General features: G+C 41.7%; 1 protein-coding gene across 3 annotated transcripts in view; it reads left to right on the top strand.

Moving 5' to 3' along the window:
* Nucleotides 1-23,778, top strand: part of CELF2 (CUGBP Elav-like family member 2) — a 713,903-nt gene that overhangs the window by 210,072 nt on the left and 480,053 nt on the right. The window contains exon 1 of one of the 3 annotated variants that reach the window (XM_073328793.2): nucleotides 10,002-10,021. The exons of the other annotated variants lie outside the window; for them this stretch is intronic. Within the exon in view, the coding sequence (XP_073184894.1) occupies nucleotides 10,002-10,021 (20 nt within the window). Of the gene's footprint in view, nucleotides 1-10,001; nucleotides 10,022-23,778 lie in introns of those variants that run through there. 3 annotated transcript variants of the gene reach the window in all.

The following is a 23,778-nucleotide window of genomic DNA, read 5'->3' as shown; positions in this document are numbered from 1 at the left end:
ATGTTTTACAATCAAGCTTGAGAGTTAATTCCATAAACCTCCCATCTTACTCCCTTTTACTATTTCCTGTTTTAATTGTCTTAACATGGATAGCCAGAGCAAAGCATTCATCCTATCAGCTGTGCCTTTTAAATCTAAAAAATCTTCATCCAGATCAAATCAGCAGTCTTTTTTTGTATCCTTCCTCAACAATCCTCTTTCTGGATTGTATCATGTAGTAAAATCGTTTTATTGTTTAAAGATGAGTTGGAAAGGGAAAAAAATCCCTGAAAACTATTTTTTTTAAAATAATGTATCTGATGTTAGGATTTTCAAACCGCTCTAGGAGATTTACGCATCCAGCTTTGATAAATTCCCATAGTCTCAGTTTGCAAATGTATATTATAACAGTCAGCTTCTCCTCTGTTTATCTGTGAAGACCTTTCCTCCTCCCTCCCCCTTTTCACCTTCAAGACATCATAGACACTTAAAACTAAGGATGGGCCTGGATCTGACCTTCCCACCTTCTCCCCGAACTGCTGGGAAATTTGGATCAAGATCTGAGCTTCGTAAAATAAGATCCTCTATTTAAAGGGCTGGGAAAAGTGGTTTAGATTTAAAAAAAAAAACCTTGTCTAAAGACAAAAAGGTAATCAAACCCCATTCCAGTTGCTACACTGCAAGGCAATACACATTCCCCAAAACTGACTTAGCAGTGGAGAAGTCAGATGGAATTTTTGCTGAGTCTGGATTCTCTGAAGATGGAACCAAAAATGGGAAGCAGAAACTAGAGAGGAAGGCTGGTGTTGTGGATAGCACACTAGACTGGGACTCACACACTCTGGCCATGGACTTTCAGTGTGACCTTGCGCATGTGGCTTTATTTCTCTGTGGCTCAGTTTTCCTCATCTTTAAAAAGGGGATCATAATATTTATTTCCCCCCAACCTGTATCTGATTTGTCTGTTTGATTGTAAGCCCTTTGAGGCCAGGATGAGATCTCTTACTATGCATATGTTCAATGCCTGGCACAATGGAGCCCTGATCTCGACTGGGGTCTGGGGTTGCACTAATGAATACTAAAAGGCAATCTCAAAATGTGGTTTCAGAAAGTATATATCATCTATTACTATTAATATGTGTAATGCAATGGGTGCCCAAGACAGTTGTCGTCCCATTTAGTTTGGGACCGGATGACATAGAGGGTGCAGATGCCAGGGGTAGAAATGGAGAGAAGAAATGTCAGTAATAGGAAAACAAGGCTGTACATATCGTTAGCTAAGCAAACAAAGCTTTTTTCACTAGTGGCATAATTTTTCTTTAGTCTTTGCTCTCTCCCCAATCAGCTGATTATGCAAGACTCTGTGCACCTCCCAAAACACCCTTAACTCCCACTGAAGACAATGGCACCCAGCACCTTGTAAGGTCAGGCAAAACAAAATTTGAATAGACACTGCTATAAAAATGGTAAATATAGCTGTTGAATAGCAGAATTTGCCTGTATAAATACTGTATATATGTTAAAAGAAAAGAAGGGCTTGTGGCACCTTAGAGACTAACCAATTTATTTGAGCATAAGCTTTCGTGAGCTACAGCTCACTTCATCGGATGCATTCAGTGGATGCATCCGACGAAGGGAGCTGTAGCTCACGAAAGCTTTTGCTCAAATAAATTGGTTAGTCTCTAAGGTGCCACAAGTACTCCTTTTCTTTTTGTGGATACAGACTAACACGGCTGCTATTCTGAAACCTGTATATATGTTGCTTTTAGACAATTTTTATTATTGAATTTAGCGTTCACTCATTAGGTGGCAATTTTCAATACCACTCTTTGTACCCTTTAATTATTGTCACCCTATAATAGTTGCTGTTCACAAAACATGTATCAGAGTAAGAGTTTGTTTTTGTGCAATAAAACAAATCCCATTTGTATGGAACTGAAATGCAAACCGGTAACAGTAGCATTAGTTGCTGTGCTCATCTGTTCATGACAGTTGTATTGTAGTTCCTGTGATAAAGTGAAAGAGCATTGCATGGTCATCTGCCTGTCTCCTCATCTATCATTAGGCTAGAATTGGTTAAAGAGTCGCATCGCCTGATTGATGTAGTAGGATGCGGTTCAAAGTAGGTTGCTATGGGTGTAGATAGCGAAGTCCCACAGTCATTAAATCCCGTTTTATTTCAGTTCAGACTCCAAGTCTATAAAGCTACTCCATCCCTTTGCTGAAGTCGAGTTGACACTGAAATCCACTGCACTGACACACATCACTTCTTAAGACAATTGTTGGAACTGCAATATGTAAAAATCCTTCAAAGATTCTCTCTGCTCAGTATAGAATGCAGGGGGGAGGGGAAGGGGGTGAAGAACACAACTGGTTTTGTTACAGTCATCACCAGACTTAAAGAATATTTGGGAGGTGAGCATTTAGGTATGCTGGCATTTGTTCTGTATATGCCCAAGGCTTGATCCAAGGCTCCCTGAAGTCAATAGGAGTCTTTCAGAATGTACCAGTCTTTATTTATTAATTTTTTAAAGTACAGCCACACAGGAGAGCCACTTAAGTTTTGGGATAGGAACTTGTACAAGCAGTGATGTTGTGTAATGCCTCAGAGACAGGCTGACTGAAGGGCAATCCCAGTCAGTGGTCAGAGTTTATGCAAGAGGTCCAATCACCAGGAGACCCAATCCAAGGGGAAGGTACTGTAAGGTGTCTGGCGGGTTGGGTGAGACAGGAAGGTGGGGTCAGGTAGGTGCAAGCAGCAAATAGCAGGCAATGATTTGTTGTTCAGACAAGACCAGAAGGGAAGCAGGAAGCTTATATATAGTCACCAGCCAATCAGGGCCAGGACCATGTGGCCAATCACAGAACCCTCGAAGTTGGCCCACCCAAATCTGAAGTGCCATGATGACCAGAGCTGCTGCCTGAAAACCTAGCTAGTAAGGGTTTGAGACCAGTGTCCTGATGTGTTGGAGTTGTGAAACCAATATAAGCCATTAGTCACTCTTCACTTCCAGTACAAGAATGTAATGTAGTTGTGACAGTTTACATTTTCATTATATCTGAAGTTCAGAGGGGTCTAAATTTCTAGAGCCTAGTATGGAGAGAACAATTTCAATTATTTTAAGTTATCACTGTTTTAATTTGTACCATTTCTCTGTTATGATCTTGAATGGGATCAGAGCGTTTCAAAAGTCCTCACAATCAATTTGAGCCTCTAACACAAAACACAGCACTTGTGTTAAAAAAAGAAAAAAAAAGTAAAACCAAGGTGGCATTGTGGGTAATATTATGCTAATTGCCATAAACACAAGCTCAATAATGCTGACTTTTCAGCAATACCAATAGGTGTCCTTCCAGCTATTTGCATGACGTTACGCACAACTGGTGATTTTACTTTTACATTATAAGTTGTTCTGTGCAGCAATCATATTACAATACTTTTTGTTTTCTAGAGCAAATTTTGTTAGAGATTCATTTGGTTTCATAGAGCAAGGTGAAATCCAAGTGACAAATATAAACCAATAGCCAGAAAAAGGCTATTTAGTATTTCTTTTTATACTGAAGATGCCTTTTATTGATATTTGTAGCTATTGTGTTTTTATTGAGTTTTCATTATACTACAGATCTTGATGTGGTAACAACTAAAAAAAACACAGGGAAAAATTCATATCATTGTACATGAAGTATTGTTACAGAGAGGCATAAAATATTAAGAGTCTTAGGGTTTGATTCTGGAAATACTTACAGAAGTCATTTTAAGCTTGTAGTCCTATGAAACCCAATTGGCACTAACGGCATATATAATTGGGCACCATTTAATTATGCAATAATTCTTTTTCAAATAGATGCTTCTGTCTTTTTTTTTGACTCAATAAATACAGAAGCAAATGTTTTCCATTAGATTACAATCAATTAGAATCCACTATGAGAAAATACCTTCAGTTGTAAATATTGTATTTTAAAACCAACCCCCGGTGCTGTCTGACTAAACCAATGTTTAAGCAAACAAATATATTCAAAGATATACTTGATGTCATAACACTATTGCTCAGCCTAATTCAAAAATCTTCATAGTGCAATAAACAGAATCCCCCCCCACTAAAAAGCCCAGAGAATATGAAACAAGCCAGGATTGAACTGCATATAAATTAATAGTAACCAAGATATATTCAACTGTGAATCTCATATCAGTGAAGGAGATCAAGTTCCATGTTAAATATAAGAAGCATAAGACGGATGTTAAGAAAAATAATAATTGTATGAGTAAACAGGAGGTCGACTCTACTGCACTATTTCAGTGTTGCCAACCCGAAATGTTCAAAATTCATGAATCAGGCACCCAAAGAATCATGAGATTTTTTTTTTAAATAATAAATTTGGATTCTTCTTATTTGCCTTCTGGTTTCTGAGCCTCTAGGGTGCACTCGAGTCACATTTTCAAGCTCTGCTCCACAACCGCAACTTCTATTTTGTAAATGAAAGAAGAGATTCTCATATATTCACATGACTCCAGCAGCCTGGAGCTCTAAGAAAAACACCAGCTATCCCGAGACTCACAGTAAAATCACAAGAATTGGCAACACTGCTATCCATACTACAAGGGAAGGCCAGACTCAATGTTTAAAAAATTTAGTTCATTTAGGTCATGATTCATTAAAGCATTTAAACATGTGCTTGACTTTAAGCACTTGCTTACGTCTCATTTCCTTGAGCACATGCTTAAGTACATTGCTGAATACGGGCCTTAACTTCTTCCTGGTTCTTACATTGTCTGCCAATCCATAAACGTTAGGTTCTGGCTCTTTGGATCAATGTTATATGGTTGAGAGAATACTCTCATGACTGGGGACTTCAATGAATGGTCAGTACTAAACATGCCAGATGAAATTTGTATGCAGTGCAGCAGCCTGATCAGTAGAGGCAAGGAGAGATTACATTGCCCACTGCTCGGTTTAATTGGTGTTAAGTAGATCTATTATGTCTGTGTGCCCCATAGACTAGCTGTTTATTTTGATTAATGTATACAATGCTATGAGTGAGGGTTTGTTTTGTTCTGTGGTGGTTGTGTGTGTGTGGAGGGGGGGGATTTAATTAAATAAATGAACAACAGGAAAGTGTTATGTTAAACTAAATTTTCCACAGTGACTAGTTCATTTTAGGTGGCCTCAGGGTGGAGTATGCATTTTCAGCCTCCTTAAAGGGGTCCACTTTTCAGAGAAGGTCCCAATCAGCGCGTTCTGAAAATTGTGCACTTCTCAAGGTGTCTCCAGTTGAGCCCCCAAGAACTGAGGCACCCCCAAATCATCAGTCACTTTTGAAAATTGAGGTTACTGTTCCTAAATCTAGCCTATGCCCACGCCCACCACCTCAATGACTGGGCTTTGAGGGGAAGCAAGACTGAGAAGGGTCACAATGCAGTTATTTTCTGCATTTAAAAGAAATGGTTTCAAAGTAAGATGTGGAAATAAGATGCGGAAAAGTGAATTGAGAAGAGGCCTTCTGTCATGGTCATAAATAGATATTATTTAAAACAGGATGAAGGGTTATTGAACTAGAAGGAGATAGGAACCTTATTTTTATGTTTCACTTTCTTTGTACTTCCCTGTCCGTCTGTATCCATCTGTTGTCTCTTGTCTTATACTTAGATTGGAAGCTCTCTGCGGCAGGTACTGTCTTTGTTCTGTTTGTAAGCACCTAGTGTAGTGGGGTCTTGGTCCATAACTAGGACTCCTAGGACTTACAGTAATATAACTAATTCATAATAATTTTCAGTCCGAAACAGAAGGTTGGTGCATTAGCAGGAGGTCAAAGGAGAAAGCAGATGTATTGAAGCCATGGGGCACATGACTTACGAGAAGAGGCTGAGGGAACTGGGCTTATTTAGTCTGCAGAAGAGAAGAATGACAAGGGATTTGATAGCTGCTTTCAACTACCTGAAAGGGGGTTCCAAAGAGGATGGAGCTCGGCTGTTCTCAGTGGTGGCAGATGACAGAACAAGGAGCAATGGTCTCAAGTTGCAATGGGGAGGTCTAGGTTGGATATTAGGAAACACTATTTCACTGGGAGGGTGGTGAAGCACTGGAATAGGTTACCTGGGGAGGTGGTGGAATCTCCATCCTTAGAGGTTTTTAAGGCCCAGGTTGACAAAGCCATGGCTGGGATGATTTATTTGGTGTTGGTCCTGCTTTGAGCAGGAGATTGGACTAGATGACCTCCTGAATTCTCTTCCAACCCTAATATTCTATGATTCTATGAAGTAGCTACAATCAAGTCAGTGGCATGTGATGTAGTCTGTTCCACATAGCAATCATTTTCTTGCTGTATAAAGCTATTGTTACTGTTTTGACTGGGTCATAGGGAGGGGGGATGTCTCTACTGGAGGATGAGGGACAGATTAACTTTAGTTGAGGGGAAAAAATGAGAATCAGGACAAACCTTTTCTAAACAAAATTTGAAATTGTATCCAGGTCTCATAAAGACCTCCCTCTCCCCAGTAGTTTCTCTCCTTCCTAGCTCACTGATAAGATGCCCTTTCCACTGTACCTTACCCTTACCAGAGCATGGCCAGTCTTTGACTGAGGAAGAATTCAAATCTAGCTTGCTGTGGAGCACAGCTCCTTGGAGTTCAGGGAGAGAGAATGCAAAATCACAATATACCGGTGCACTGCTACTGGGTCCCCACAACAGATAGCGAAGCAACTATTTAATGTCGTTTCCAATCTACCTACATGTAGGCTCTCTGAACTTTGGAATACAAGTGCCAGACTTCAAATTTTATGAGATCACTGACTTAGGGGAAGCTGTTGTGTGCTTTAGAACTTGAGGGAAGGAAGAATCTACTCTGAGGCTTTATTTGGAGCTGTGTAAAAATGTGCCTAGACTTACAATATGTGATAACAAAAGCACAGAATCTGCAAATATCAACTCCCTGAACGCCTCTGAAAACACTGCTCAATCCATCCCCACTCTGTCACCCTCCGCAGGGTTAAAAACAAGCTGAGAAAATCCCACAGGCCTCATAGTGTCCTGAAAGTCAGCAAACTTGGGCCGTACTGAGGCATTCAACAGGAGATTGAGTTCCAGAGTCAGAGTCCCTCCACGAGAGCAACCGCCCTTTCTCTGTATCCAAAAAGGCCAAGCTCTGATTCTTCTAAATATTTAGCCTGTGCCTTGTGGTGGCAGCTCTGCTTTATTTTGTGTCCTATTCCAACTGGCTATGCACAAGGAGAATTTTGCTGTGCCCTGCCCCGAGTCCCTGTCTGAGAAGCTCAGCCCTTAAAGGCACAGTCCTCAATACCACATGCCTAATTCTAAGCATGTGAATAGAGCCATTGCTTAAAGTTAAACATGCTTAAAAACCTTGCTGAATTGGGGGCTGTTAGCAGAAACTCCTCATCTGACCTTAGTTCCTGCACTGATACATAGGGAGAGTAGTGGGTAAGACAGAGAGGACCCATATGGAGCCCTGTAGAATCAAATCAACCCTTTGAAATGTGCTGTGGGTGTACTGGAGGCTTGGGGCTTTTACTGAAGGTCATGAGAACAGGAGCTGAGTCCTCTTGAAAAATCAGGGGAGAGGAAAGGGGAGATTAACTCAAAGTTACAATAATCGCTTATTGGCACTCAAATTTTCTAGATTATCCCAACAAAAACTGAACCTCTGAACCTTTCGAGGTTAACATGTCACTGCTTATAATATAATTAAGAGATAATGTCAATGGAATGGAACATTGTCCCAAGATAGTAGTTTCCCGATGCTAAGTAAATGCTGAACCAAAGCCAAGATATTTATTTTCAAAGTGGGAGATGTTTATAGGATAAATATGTTCTGTTCCAGAGACTTTATTTCTATTACACCAAATTACTAATGAGGTGGACACTGTCTGATGCATATGGATAAACTAATAACACTTTCTCTATGTCCTACTATTAACGATCTGGACTCTTATTGGATTAAAGAACAGATTAGTTCAGCCTTTCAGCCAATCTGAAAACCAGCGGATTCACACCATTGTGTTTTCTAAAATGTGCCCTACTTCAGTGGCGCACAAACTTTAACAGATGGAGAGCTACATTGTCATTAAATGGAGCTACAGAGCTATCACATAATTGCCTTGCAAGTCTGACATCCGCAACTTGGAACTGCATTGAGATGTGAAAACAACACAGGCTGAGATTTTGAAAGCCACTTGGGAGACTGAACAGGCTTCCTCTTCAGCTCCTGGAAACCGTGGATGGTAAGCCCTCTTTGTGAATTAAGCAGCATGCACAGTCTACCAGGGTTCCTCTACCAAGTGTCTGTGTTACTTATACTCCAGGTACGGTACAGCACAGCAGCAGTTATATAGAGCCCTCCTTCCTTTTATACTGCTTTGCTTTCTTCTCAGAACTAATGAGATAATTACTTCATTACTCAGGCTCCCTACAACTGCAAGTGATCCTTTCTACTCTTCCAAACCCAAACAACTGAAGTCCCTCCTAGTTTAACTACACCAACTTCCCTGGGTATTCTAAGTGACCAGGATGCTCATTTCCATATGGATCAATTTATAGCTACTAACAGCACCTGTCACAGAGACTTAGATGTACAATTCTCTTTAATTTCAGTGGGAGTTTTATATCTAACTCCCCCCGCCACCATTCCTGGGCAGTTTTGAAAATCTCAGCCCCCAGTTTCTGACTGAAGTTTCAGTCTGAAATGAATACAAATTCAGTTTGATTTCATTGCACATATACTTTAAAAAAAACCATTTCAAGCATAAAATAACAAATCATAAAGTTAAGATTAACAAATATACCCTAAAAAGGCTTTATCCTAGCTAGATCTTGGAAAACCCCTCCAAAAATATCCCAGATTAAATGAATAAATTCTTGGAAATAAATTGAATGGCCAGCAAAAGAACTTCATGCCTTAGAGTTACCAAACAAATCAGAGTTCATTCCATTGCAAAGCAAGTGCCTATTAATAGTTGTGCAGCCCTCAGCTGGAAGCTGACACAACCAATTTAAAACATATAGACTGAGAAGGAATGCTTATATATTGCAAGTTTCCTGGCTACAGATATTTTTTACTGGTTGATTTGAACTGAACTGAGAGTTGACTTTGTCATTTGCACCAATCTTCTTCCCTAATTACCTTCATCACTGGGGCTTTCTCTGGCCTTAGCCAAGGAAACTGGATGGGATACCCTAATGAAACCATTAATCCTACTCCTAGATTGGCCATACAGGCCTGTGCAGAGCTGTGCTCTTCTGTGTATATACAAATCACTTTTTCTCTCCTCATTCCTGTTAGGCCAGGGAGCACAATCCACTTTTATGGAATGAAACATCCTCTTATTTCAGAGCTTTAAGCACAAGTAGGGTTGCCAAGCCTCCAGGAATTAAAGATTAATATTTAATTAAAGATTACATCATGTGATTAAATCTCCAGGAATATGCCCAACCAACATTGGCAACCCTAAGCACAAAGCCACCTAGATGGCCCTTATAACGTATTTTGTTCCATTTTCTTGCTTTTGTTATAAACTCCCCCAGTGTTGTACTCAGTTCTATAAGGGCTAAAAAAGGAATGCAATTTCCAAGAACAACACTAGACAGTCCACAAAGGGTAAATACCTCTAGTCATGCATCATCTGGGGATTTGTTTGTCAACATTCATCTACATGGGAGACGCATTAGCTCCTAGTATTCCATAACCCCCTCTGTTCACAAACCCCACAGCCCCCTCTACATTTTAGGTTTCATCCACACCGTCTGCTCTTTCAGTTGTAAGAGTTGTAAGTTCATTTTAAGATATTTCTGGAGAAGGTGCCATTGGGATCTAATAATCACAGCTTGTTGGGTGGATAGGGAGTGGGTGAGTGGTGGGACCCCAGACATTACTTTGTATTGGGCAATGCAAAACCTAAACCCAACTGACTTCCATCAGTTTACCCATTAATGTAGAATTAAGGATCCTTTCTCCCTCTTTTAATTTTCAGATCAATTCCGTATTACCAGGTCTTCCAGGATCAGGAGACATGAATCACTGGACCCTAATGTTAGTTTCTATTCAGCATCTTCCAAAAGCTTTATTAATTTAATGTTGGCTTCCCTGTTAATCCCCATATACCAGTAACAAGTACTGGGAAGTGTTGATTTTCTCACATTTGTTGTCCTTTCCAGTACATGCTTGGAGACCAGGAGATATGTAATGTTAGAGTATCATCTCCTGATGTTCTTTAAAAAGGTTTATTATGAAGCTGTTTCTGATATTATGAAATGTTTTCAGTAAGTTGGTATGATTTGGGAGGTGTTAGTTCCTTCCAATATTCAGCTCAGTACAGTCTTATTGTTCTCTAGATAGATTCTGGATAGGATGGGAGATTGTATGTCTGAGGGAATTTGTAATGGGATTATGATAGTTTGAATCCAGGTGGTGACTGAAAGCCACCTATGTGAAAAGCATTGGTGGTCTTGGTCCAATTCCTAGAGGATAATTATTATTCACAGTTGACAAATATCCCCATGTCTGACAATAAATGGTACTTTTTTGGCAGTCACAGCAAAGGACAAAGGATTGTCCACCCTTTTACCTGGGTCTTTCAGGTCAGGGTTTGAGTCACATTAATGGAGCCAGGTGGAGAAAGCTTCAACTGCCAGTGCCTATGATTTGTGTTCTGTGTCTTTCTCCAGGGGTGTCAGTTTGTCGCCTTTCACACACACTAACCACATTTTGAACCTGCAGCACTGTTTGCCTCCAATGCATTGGACTCAGGAATTGTAAAAGAGAAAGTTGAAATACTCTACTTTAAAAAAAATTGCATTCCTTTCAACAAAGATTTTAATTGTTAATAACTGGAATCCATCGCAGACACTGAATATTTAGTTTTAAAATCACTTTTACCATAGAACTGTTGATCAGAATCCCAACTGATGAGCACAAAAAGCAATTGCAGACTTAAGTCTTGCATATGCTGAGCTTTTTACCTGATTTCATCCATCACTTTCCTGCCACCATTGTAGATGCACTAGGGAAATTCCCTAGGATAAATTGTAAGCTGCCATTTGCACTGGGATAGCTAACCCCGATTTCAAACAGGGCTACATATACAGTGCTACTATCAGCTTTAGAGCCGGTTGAAATTTTTCAAACTAAGAATATTTTTGTTGAAAAAATGGCCTTTCCTAAGCTGTGAATTTTTGTGAAAAAAGTTCATTTGAATTTTTACTTTTTTTATCAACATAAAAATTAAATTGTTTTTTTCTATTTTTTAAATGTGTATATTTTTTGTCCTTCTTTGTAAGTTGCAAAGAGGAGAGGAAACCCCCAAATGAAAAATTTCAAAAGTGAAAATTTTGGCTAAAAATGTTTGTCGCAAAACTTTGAATAAATGAGAAGTTGTTCTTTCTAAACAAAAAAAGTGAGTTTGAAATTGAATGTTTTTTTAACCATCTCTAGCCAGCTTTGCTTGACAACACTAGCAGTTACATCAGTGCAGATATATCAATGGCAGGCCAGCAATGGCAGAAATCAGGACAAATTCCCAAGGTAGACATGGCATGAGGAGAATTTTTATGAATATACAAACATGCATACCAACATTTTAATGTACCCACTATTCCAGATAAAAATTCAGTTCACAACATGTAGGAGAAGATTTGAGACATTAAGTCTGCTGCATTCTAACAAGAAAGCTTAATTTGTATTTTCTATGTTTATTTATAGGTATGGTTTTATTATGAACAGGATGTTCATCTGATCAAATGCAGTGATGTAATTAAATTGCTGCTTGTTGAGACAGGTTGTATACTGCTTATTAAAAGTAAATATAAATAAATGTTTGGAGATTTGTGTATTCTGAAGCAGTTCTTGATATTGGACTGAACTATTCTGGTAGATAAAATGTATTAACCCTTAGAATGCTGCAGAGGAATATATTAATCCTCACCATAGTGGATTAACATATAGACAGTTGACATAATTTGTTTGGATTTTCAAAAGGCTTTTGTTAAAGTCCCTCACAAAAGGCTATTGAAGAAACAAGATAATCATGGGTGAGAGGTAAAGAACTGTTATTGGTTAGAAATTTGGGTAAGAGGCAGAATACAAAGAGCAGGAGTAGACTTTTCAATAGAGCAAAAGGGTACCAGCGATGCTCCCAACGACCTGTGTAGTTTAATATATTTAACGATATGGATAAGTTGGTAAACATTTGAAGATTACACAGAATTATTTAGTTTAATGGAAACTAAAGATTTCGATGTGGAATGTTGAAGGAATGTAGGAAAGCTGAATGGGCAGGATGATGGCAGATGATATTTCATGTTGACAAATGCCTGGTGTAATGCCCATTGGGAATAAAATAGTCTGAACTCCTCATTCACATTGCTGGGTTCTAAACTAACTGTAACAACTCAGGAAAAAGACCAGTCACCATTGTGACCAGCCCAATGAAAGTAGCTGCTTAATGGTCTTAAAAATAGATTATGTCTGGTTAATATGCATGTATATAGCATAGATGGATCTTTGCAGTTGTATGGCATTGGCTTGGCTAGCAGCAATCTGTAGATTTTCATGTTGAACTCTGGCACCTTGGAATAAGCTGGAGCAGAACTAATATCTCTGCATTGTGTATCTGAGTCTAGAGAGATCTAAAGTTCTGTTTATTGATAGGCAATGAACTATGTTTGTGACTGAAGAGTGGGTTTTTTTTCCCTATTGCAGAAAAAATAATGACTGAACTACTTTTGAGGAGAAAAGCAAACAAACCAAATAACTCTGTATTAGGCTCAAAATTCACCTTAGGCTCTTTATCTGCTTTTTTCATCCAGTTTTCTCCTTGCTTTATTCCCTTCTCTGGCCTGTAAGGATTTGTCAGCATCACTGCCCTTCAGAACGTTTGCTGTACAGGGGCGGGCAGCAAAATATTGGCTAGTTTAATGACATTCTCCTGCTCCCTACAAGAGCAGCATTCATCATTATTTAAGAAAATCCCTCATCTCCGGTAGACAGGCTCAAACAGATTATTACATCCACATCTTATCATGAAAGTGGTTACATCTACCTAGAGGTTACCAAGAGTCAACATACATTTTACTACTATTTCATAGAGAATTAATGTATTGAACTGCCATGTTAGTTAATTATCTGGATCATTGACCTTGATACCTTAATGGAAAATATTGTTCAACCATTGCATGGCAGTTCATGCAGAATTAGTTTTGCATTCAAGATGCTATAATTAAGGGTTATAAGCTTCATAAACTATTAGGAACAAGGAAAGGCCATTCAATCCAATTTGCTAGGCCACTCTTGGTCTACGTTAATCCCACCTTCCTGCTCTTTCCTCAAATATATCTTTTCTTTCTTTTTCCAGGCATAACTCTGTGTGCCTTGAACTCATTTACCAGACATATTTTGTTTCAATTACTTTCCTTAGTAATATATTTCATATATTTATTATCCTTCTCATAATGCAGTTCTGAAGTCTCTCTTTACTTATAATTTCCAGATAGCCATCTATTTTTGAGCCTCTTGAATATTGTTATGCTCCCCTTATAACCTACTTGTCAGTTCTGTTCTTAACTTTGAAGACTTCTAGTAGGTCTCCTGCAGACTTGACTTTTTCTGTGGAAAACAGCCAGACTCCCAGACTGTTGCCTCATAGCTTAGTCTTGGAATTAGCTTCATTGTCTTACCTTGTATTGTTTCCAAGACACAATTTTAGTATAATTACTCATGGTGAATGAAAAACTTAGAAAAAAAGCACCCACATTTTGATTATAGATCAGAATCTTATGTTCATGGCCAAAACTTGCTCAATGTCGTACAGTGGGATAGAAATGTCAACAAGTATTAATGGGGCACTTTCCAGTCCCTCCTTTCCCACAGGTTGGAAATATCAGTGGAGATGCCTTTGATCAGTATTTCAATCCCTCTGCTTCTGCCCCTTGCTGGAAGCAAGAACTGAGCTTAGAAAATAATTGACATAGGAGGAAGTTTCAGTTTATCAAGACATAGGACTGGGAGATGGGAGCTATAGGTATTGTGTGGCTTGGTTCTGATTTCTCCCTGATGCTTCAGTGGGTGCGCATTAAGTGGGGATAATATTCAAGTACGTATGCATGGTAATTTCAGGTAACTAACTGACAAGCTTTTAAAGGTTAGCATGGTCTTGGAACAGTTGCCGTCTTTAGTAAGAAGCAAGAGACCATCGTTATGGAACTAAGATACTCGGGGCTCGTCTACATGTAAAACACTACAGCGGCTCCACGGTAGCACTTCAGCTTAGACACTCCCTATACCAACAGGAGAGTTACTCCTGTCGCCACCGTTAATCCCCCTCCCCAAGAGGTGGTAGCTAGGTGGACAGAATTCTTCCATTGACCTAGCACTGCCTACACAGGGACCTATGTTGGCTTAATTATGTCGCTCAAGGGTGTGGATTTTTCACACCCCTCAGTGACATAGTTATGCTGACCTAATTCTCTAGGGTAGACCAGGCCTCAGTCTCTCACAGAACACAGCTGGATGGACAGTGCTAAAGTCTCTTTCTTGTTTGGGCCTGTAACGGGGCACAGTCACCCAGCGGCACCTCCTGCTGGCCAACTGGGAATTAGCTCTTTTTACCAGCTCCAGAGCACCCTCTGCCAGTAACTCACTGTTGCTAGCTCCCAGTGTCCTTCCCAGACCCTGGTGCCCTTTTGCCTGGGGGTGCTGCTCCTCCAGGCAATACCCCCCAGATCTGGGTCTCCCCTCCCTGGGGGACCCCCACCCTGCCTCAGCCTATGGGCTATTGCCAGTCACTATCTAGCCCCCTTTCACTAGGGCCGATTTCAGTCTGTATAAGCCAGTCACCATAGACAAGGGGGGTTTGGACCTGCTACCTCCACCAACCCTTGGACTGCCCTGTTGCAACCCCAGTACCTTGTTTTAGGCCATCTGCCAGGCCTGCAGCTTTTCCAGTCTGGAGCCTCCCAGCTCCTCTGGCCTTCCCCAGCCCTGCTTCACCTCAGGTACCCTAGTATGCTCCCCAGCAACCAGGCCCATCTCCCTCCACAGATGGAGGAGACTCTGTGTGCTCTTGGCCCACTGCCCTCTTATAAGGGCCAGCTGGGCCCTGATTAAGCCGGCCGCGGCCTGATTGGGGCATGGCCCCCAGCTGAGGCTGCTTCTCCCAATCAGCCCCGCTTTTCCTTCCCTGCCACAGCCCTCTCCCCTGTTTTAAGCCTTTTAAGGCAGGAGCGGGTGACCATCCCGCTACAGGGCCCTATGTATGAGTGACAGCTTTAATACTGACTTTTTTATACACTCAGAGTTTAGGCACAGTCCATGGAGTTGGGTTACAGACAGATTAAACCATTCATTTAGAAAACACTTTTTTGTCTATGTATTTTTAGCTCTTGGGGCTGTTGGTCTGTAACTGTAGCAATTTTTCAAGAACTGTGAGCAAAAAAATGACAAAATACTATAAGGTTGAAGTATCAACAAGTAAACATCAATGTGTGATATCAGGACTAGAAAATAAAGCAAATACAGTAAAGCTGTGTCCATATTTTAGTGGATTAGATGTATAATACAGGTAGATGACTATCCTATACTATGTCTTATTTACATCACATCTTACAGACCACAATGAATTGTGCTCCTGTATTAATTACATTTTAAGTGATTTCCTAAGCTTTGGACCATTTAAATATCTGACTCTGTTGCAGAGACAGTGAATTAGAATTTCACACAGTGACTGCTATGTGAAAGAATTTCAATAATAAGCAAAAGCTCTCCATTTTCAGTGTTCTTTCAGCCATTTATTTCTATTAGTATCGAAGTAGGTGTTTTGCAATATGCAAACATTCCTACAAAAGGCAAAAGCAAATTGGAGAGTAGGCAAACTTGTATAGAAGAAATATATATGATTACAAAATTTCTCAGGATATGTATGTTAAACTTCCAACGTTAGCTTCAGAAGAAATCATCCTTGATATAAAAGAAAATCACTGCAGCATCCAAAAGCAAGAGCATACAATACTATAGAAACACTTATTAGATGGAAATTATGGGATGTATTCTGGGTTGTTATATTAGATTACTGTACTTTTTAATAAAGGATGATGTTCTAGACCCTAGCATGCTAAAAGAACATTAAGGATCTGAGGTAAACCTGCAAACGCAAAGGTAATTCTGAATAAAGTGTGATATTTTGGTATAAAACATTGTCTTTATTTATCTCAACAAGTCAGGTCTAGATATTGCCTCATTGAGGTGATTTATGGATGCAGTGTTGCAATTGCTGTGAATTTCTGTGCTGTTTCTAGTCTTTGGACCCACATCTGAACTTTACAACATTTTGAGTTTTTCTTGTGCAATAGCGAACATAATAAGTTAAAACAGTTTTATTCATAAGGCTGTAGTGAAATCAGCAGTGCCCTTGAAGATAGAAAGTGCTACAAAAGAGTTAATTATTGGTAATAGTGCTCTTAAAAATCCTATACTACATGTTGTAAACACCTTCATGGTAACTTATTTACTTCACAGTTCTTCAACCAAATGAAGCAGCTTTTCAAATACATCTTATATACTCATGTGAATGTTTTGGGAGTATTTTAAATGGATGCTATTGATCCGATAGATTAATTCAATTTTATTTAGTCCTTAACATTTTCTTTGCTGAGCCCCCGCAAATATAGCACATTGCATTAAATACTAGGTTCTCAGCACTGTCTATTAAAAAATAGGAAAAGGTGCATTATAATAGAGCTGGTTAAAATTTTTCTATCAACGTTTTTTAGATAAAAATGGTTATTTTGTGAAAATGGATTTTTTTAATGTCAGTTTTCTGTTAGTTTTCTGGGGTTTTCTTAAAAAAACAACACTCTCGGCACAGATAAAATTTTTGCTTTTACTGAAAATGTTTGCACAACCAGACAATCTTTTCCAGCATTTCCTGTGTTAGTAATACCTAGCCTTTCCTCAGTAGAGTGTTACAAAGGAAATCAGTATTAGTATTCCCGCTTTACAGTTGGGGAAACTGAGGCACAGAGGTGCAATGACATGTCCATGGTCACTCAGCAGACCACTGCACTGGAGTTCATTTTTGCAGAGATGGACTCCAGGCAAAACTCTGGATCCAAACACCCTGAAATCTGTGCTGTGGATCTGACATTCTTTGCTGGCCAGGTCCAGCAAACCCTCACATACATGAGCAATGTTACTCAAGTGTGTAAATATCTGCTGGATGAAGCCCCAAAATCCAGGTTGCAAAATGTTCCTCCTACCTTCACTCTCAAGCTTTTGAGTTTTAGGATCCAGATAGCCACCTTTTGTGGCTCTAATTTTCATTGTTCTTCTTTTTTAGCTCAGGAGCGAGAGAGGAGAAGGGAGCAGGTGCAGGGAGCAGGGTAGAACAGTAAGACTCCTTCAAGACAGGAAAATATTCTCAAGCATGGGGAGAAAAAGAAACAGGCTGCTATATGGAACTAGTGCCTGCAATGGGGGACTAAAATCCATTCCAAACAGTGCTTCAGCTGCTTTATCTGCACACCTCATTTGTTTGCATAATGTGAGAAATTGACACTTTGTGTTGCATTAAGGATAAGAATCTCATTATTAGTCCCTGTGGTTTGCATGGACCTGCTCTCCTATGTACTGTAATTGGTCAGGTTACAATGCTGGACAGTAGGCTCCAAGCACATCATCAAACTGGTATATGGTTCTTATTGTCCTGGAGCACAGATTCTCTACCCACTCTTCACTGACACAGATGTTGAATTCACTGCAGGAGCTGCCAAATAAATTCAATGCTGGTTGAGTCAGATCTGGGGAGCAGCTGTGTTTGACACTTCGGGCAGCGCAAGACCCTTTCCAACCCCAAAAGGTCCTTATAATTAAGACACACACACTTCCACAGTGTCCCTAATAAAGAAAGAGGCAGTAACCTAAACAGCAAGAAAGAAGGGCACAAGTAGGTGCTAGAATCCAGGAGAGTTACTGTCTCACTTCAGAGGTTTTGAGAGCAGACAGCTGGATCTCACTGTGTCTTGATTCGCTAATGACAGCTGCACTTCCTTGCTTATGGAGGGACCTAAACAGAAAGGTCAGTCCTTAAAGAAGAGAACTGCCAGGAGACTTGCTCTGCATTTTCTCCAGGAGCTTGGAAGTTTACCAATGTTGTATCTGAAAATCCAGGATATTTCTGTTTACTTTGATTTATCTGAGTAACCAGCTTCTGAGTTAGAATTCGGACCACTGGGTCCTATGTTGAGATAATAACAAACCCAATAAATGAGGCCCCTTGAAGGAGGAGGCCTGACTGTTGGTTTAGGGGAGCTGCTAGTGATTGTGCAGGAGACTGGAACTAGGGTCCAGCAATACACCCTGTCATAAATATAAAGGGAAGGGTAACCACCTTTCTGTATACAGTGCTATAAAATCCCTCCTGATCAGAGGCAAAATCCTTTCACCTGTAAAGGGTTAAGAAGCTAAGGTAACCTCGCTCACACCTGACCCAAAATGACCAATGAGGGGACAAGATACTTTCAAATCTGGAGGGGGGAAAGGCTTTTGTCTGTCTGTGTGATACTTTTGTTGGCAACAGATCAAGGATGCAAGGCCTCCAACTCCTGTAAAGTTAGTAAGTAATCTAGATAGAAAATGCGTTAGGTTTTCTTTGTTTTGGCTTAAAGAAAAGGAGGACTTGTGGCACCTTAGAGACTAACAAATTTATTTGAGCATAAGCTTTCGTGAGCTACAGCTCACTTCATCGGTGCATCCGATGAAGTGAGCTGTAGCTCACGAAAACTTATGCTCAAATCAATTTGTTAATCTCTAAGGTGCCACAAGTCCTCCTTTTCTTTTTGCAGATACAGACTAACATGGCTGCTACTCTAAAACCTTTGTTTTGGCTTGTAAATTCGCTGTGCTGGAGGCAATGTGTATTCCTGTTTTTGTGTCTTTTTGTAACTTAAGGTTTTGCCTAGAGGGATTCTCTATGTTTTGAATCTGACTGCCTTTAAGATTATCTTCCATTCTGATCTTACAGAGTTGCTCTCTTATCTTCTTTTGTTCTTCTAATAAAGTTCTGATTTTTAAGAATCTGATTGGATTTTTAAGATCCAAAAACCCCAAGGCTGGTTTGTGCTCATCTTCTTTATTCTCAAGCCTCCCCAGGAAAGTGGGTGTAAGGGCTTGGGGGGATATTTTGGGGAAATAGGAACTCCAAGTGGTCCTTTCCCTGTTCTTTGTCTAAATCACTTAGTAGTGGCAGCATACTGTTGAAGGACAAGGCAAAGTTTGTGCCTTGGGAAAGTTTTTAACCTAAGGTGGTAAAAATAAGCTCAGGGGGTCCTTCATGTGGGTCCCCATATCTGTACCGCAGAGTTCAGAGTGGGGAAGGAACCCTGACATACCCGTTATCAAACTCAGCAAAAAAGCCTAGGGTACAGCCACAATCTCAGATTCCATGAGGCTCAGACAGAGCTCAGGTGCGTTAGAGATGAAAGAGTTTTGAAAGGGATATAAACCCTCAAGTTTAGGACTTAAACCCAGTTTATAAGGATTTGCTCTGCTTTGGAGTCAGCACCAGAGTCTTTTGTCTCTTAGGACTTCCTGTTTCTGTCCTAGAAGATGGAGATGCTGGAGCAGCAGACTGCAGCATGCTTAAATTATTATTATTTTTATTACGGTAGGGCCAAGAGGCTCCAACTGAGATTAGTGTCCCGATGTGCTAGTGCGGTAGTCACCAACTGGTAGCTCACGATGGACTGGTGGCTGAGACTGAGACCGACTCTCAGAGGCTCCACGATCGTCCAGTCTGTCATGATCTAGGGTTGCCAACCCTCCTGCAGCCAGCTGCTAACAGTCTGGCAGCGCAGCAGGGCTAAGGCTGACTAATCTAATCGCCTTCTATGATGAGATTACTGGTTCTGTGGATGAAGGGAAAGCAGTGGATGTATTGTTTCTTGACTTTAGCAAAGCTTTTGACACAGTCTCCCACAGTATTCTTGTCAGCAAGTTAAAGAAGTATGGGCTGGATGAGTGGACTATAAGGTAGGTAGAAAGTTGGCTAGATTGTCGGACTCAACGGGTAGTGATCAATGGCTCCATGTCTAGTTGGCAGCCGGTGTCAAGTGGAGTGCCCCAGGTGTCGGTCCTGGGGCCGGTTTTGTTCAATATCTTCATAAATGATCTGGAGGATGGTGTGGATTGCACTCTCGGCAAATTTGCGGATGATACTAAACTGGGAGGAGTGGTAGATACGCTGGAGGGCAGGGATAGGATACAGAGGGACCTAGACAAATTGGAGGATTGGGCCAAAAGAAATCTGATGAGGTTCAATAAGGATAAATGCAGGGTCCTGCACTTAGGATGGAAGAACCCAATGCACAGCTACAGACTAGGGACCGAATGTCTAGGCAGCAGTTCTGCGGAAAAGGACCTAGGGGTGACAGTGGACGAGAAGCTGGATATGAGTCAGCAGTGTGCCCTTGTTGCCAAGAAGGCCAATGGCATTTTGGGATGTATAAGTAGGGGCATAGCGAGCAGATCGAGGGATGTGATCATCCCCCTCTATTCAACATTGGTGAGGCCTCATCTGGAGTACTGTGTCCAGTTTTGGGCCCCACACTACAAGAAGGATGTGGATAAACTGGAGAGAGTCCAGCGAAGGGCAACAAAAATGATTAGGGGTCTGGAACACATGACTTATGAGGAGAGGCTGAGGGAACTGGGATTGTTTAGTCTGCAGAAGAGAAGAATGAGGGGGGATTTGATAGCTGCTTTCAACTACCTGAGAGGTGGTTCCAGAGAGGATGGTTCTAGACTATTCTCAGTGGTGGAAGAGGACAGGACAAGGAGTAATGGTCTCAAGTTGCAGTGGAGGAGGTTTAGGTTGGATATTAGGAAAAACTTTTTCACTAGGAGGGTGGTGAAACACTGGAATGTGTTACCTAGGGAGGTGGTAGAATCTCGTTCCTTAGAAGTTTTTAAGGTCAGGCTTGACAAAGCCCTGGCTGGGATGATTTAATTGGGGATTGGTCCTGCTTTGAGCAGGGGGTTGGACTAGATGACCTCCTGAGGTCCCTTCCAACCCTGATATTCTATGATTCTAGGGCAGGCTCCCTGCCTGTCCTGGGCCCCCGTTGCTCCCAGAAGTGGCCAGTATGACCAGCAGCAGCTCCAGAGGGGAAGAGAGGGGCCTGGTGGCTCTGCTCTCTGCCCCCATCCACAGGCACTGCCCCCGCAGCTCCCATTGGCCGTGGTTCCCCATTCCCGGCCAATGGGAGCTGCAGGGGCAGTGCCTGCTGACAGAGGCAGCATACAGAGCCACCTGCCCTTCCCCCCACAGGAGCCACTGCCGGTCATGCTAGCAGCTCCTGGGAGCCGCACGGGGTCAGGGCACGTAGGGAGCCTGCCTCAGCCCCACTGCGCCGCTGCCCAGACGCCACCTGAGGTGAGCAGCGCCTGGCTGGAGCCCGCACCCCAACCCCCTACCCCAGTTCTGAACCTCCTCCTGCACCCCTACCCCAGCGCTGAGCACCCCCCACAGCCAAACTCCCTCCCAGAACCTGCACCCCCAGCCCCTCCTTCACCCCAACCCCTGCCCCAGTACTGACTCCCCCCAGACCGAAACTCCCTCTCAGAGCCTGCACTCTGAACCCCTTCTTGCACCCCAATCCCCTGCCCCAGGCTCAGCCTGGAGCCCCTCCCATAGTCCAAACCCCATGGCCCCAGCCCAGAGTCTGCACCCCCTCCTTCACTCCAACTCACTGCCCCAGCCTGATGAAAGTGAGGAAGGGTGGGTGAGAGCGAGCGATGCAGGGAGGGGGGATGGAGTGAGTGGGGTGGAGCCTTGGAGAAAGGGCAGGGCAGGGGCATGGCCTCAGGGCAGGGGCGGGGCAAGGGCATTTGGATTTGTGTGATTACTGTTATTTCTACATTTTCTTTGCAATAGATCCTGGGTTGCATTTAAATTCAAAAAGTGATCTTGTGCTTAAAAAGGTTGGAGACCACTGTGCTAATGTAACGCACACACCTCCTGGGTATGGTGCTCTGTCCTATCTAGTGGCACCTAGACCACTTAGAGAGAGATTAATGAGTCTGCTACAGCCTTAGCTAAGGGCCATGTGGCTTTTAGCTCAGGCAATAGAGGCTCATGCACTAAGCTCCAGAGGTCCCAGGTTCAATCCCACCTGCTGACAACCAGGGTCTGTCGGTGTTACAAGTTGGGGCTCATTTGGGATTTCAACTGGGAAGTCTCTGAAGCTCAGGATGCACTTCATCAGCTAGGGGAATTATGTAACCCACACACCTTCTGAGTGTGGTATTCTGTCCCAGCAAGTGGCACCAAGATCTTACAGATTAATGAGTCTGCTCTACTGCCTTAGCTAAGGGCCACATGGCTTTTAGCACATGCAGTAGAGGCTCATGCATTTAGCTCTGGAAGTCCCACATTTGATCCCGCCAACCGACGACCGGGGCCGGCAGTGTTACACTAGGCATTGTGCCAGCACAGGAAGGGTCAGGCCCCGCCCCAAAGAACTTACAGTTTAAATAGACAAAGTAAATATTATCATCCCCATTTAGCAATTGGAGAGCTGAGTCAGAGAAAAGTTAAGTGACTTACCCAAGGCCACATACAGAGTCTGTGGCAGAGACCCAGGTCTCCTAAGATCCAATCCGGTGTCTTAACCACAAAGCCATTCTTCCTCTCTTAAGAGGTGTTGTCTATGCTGTTTGATCAGTGCACACTGCTTTCAGCATTTATCCTTTCTAATTACCATATCCCTATTAAGTTTCCTGTAGATGATGTAAAATGTCAGGCTAAAAAACACCTGAACGCATGTCAAGAAAAATACCACCGCTTTTCTGAAATCTTACTGTAAAATAAATAAATAAAGCAGTACTAAGAAAAATTACTAGAGGTGTCATGAAAGGTTAGCTTTAGGCCAGAGAAATGTTACTTTTCATTTCTGTACAGTACACGAGAATGTTTTGTGGCCTAACGGTGCATGAATAATGTTTTATTAAAATGTATATCTTTAAAGCTTTATTTTATCAGGTTCTTCAAGGCTCAGCATAAAAAAGGTTTAACAAGTTTGACACATGCTGATTTAGCATTTATACCACAGACCGAATCCACTGCTTTGTGAGGGGAAAATAGGTCAGCTTTCAAAATACGAACACTGTGAAGTATTCAAAGCGAAACAAAACAAAAGGGAGAGTCGGGAGAACCAAAAAAAGCAAGCCATTGTCATTCCAAAATGTTGTGTGGGTTGCCAGAAAAGGGGTTTGGACTAACTTGGCAGATTGATTGCATTAACTTTTGCAGCAACTATTGTCTTGGGATCCAAGTGCTGTGATAAAAAATGAGCATGCAGAGCCAGATCCAAAGCCCAGTGGAATCAACTGGATTTCCCTCATGGTTTAGAGTGGTCACTGGATCAGGCCCTCACTGGGCCACTTTACTGCTGTATTTTTGCAAAAAAGAGAGAGCAAAGCAAACAGCTGAAAAGTGGCAACAGACAAATGAGCCTCATACTGTGGTCACACACTAGGTCAGTGGCAAAGCCAGGAATAGAATCCTGATTCTCAGTTCAGCACGCTGTCCACTAGAGCCAGTGTTTCTCAGCTCTCAATCCGTGGACTGCTGCCAGTCCCCAATAATTCCCTGACACTGTTTAAGAAGGCAGCAAGGCGGTCCCTGGGATCAAAAGGTCGAAATGCACTGCACTAGACCACAACTTTAGTTGTCTTAATGCCACGGAACAGGCTCTGACACACGTACTATCAAAGGCAAGGAGTTCCATAAGGAACTCTTC

This window comes from Lepidochelys kempii, chromosome 1, assembly GCF_965140285.1.
Source record: "Lepidochelys kempii isolate rLepKem1 chromosome 1, rLepKem1.hap1, whole genome shotgun sequence".
Classification (NCBI taxonomy): Eukaryota; Metazoa; Chordata; order Testudines; family Cheloniidae; genus Lepidochelys; species Lepidochelys kempii.
The sequence above is the reverse complement of the archived record's forward strand: the minus strand, read 5'-3'. Positions and strand labels throughout refer to the sequence as shown.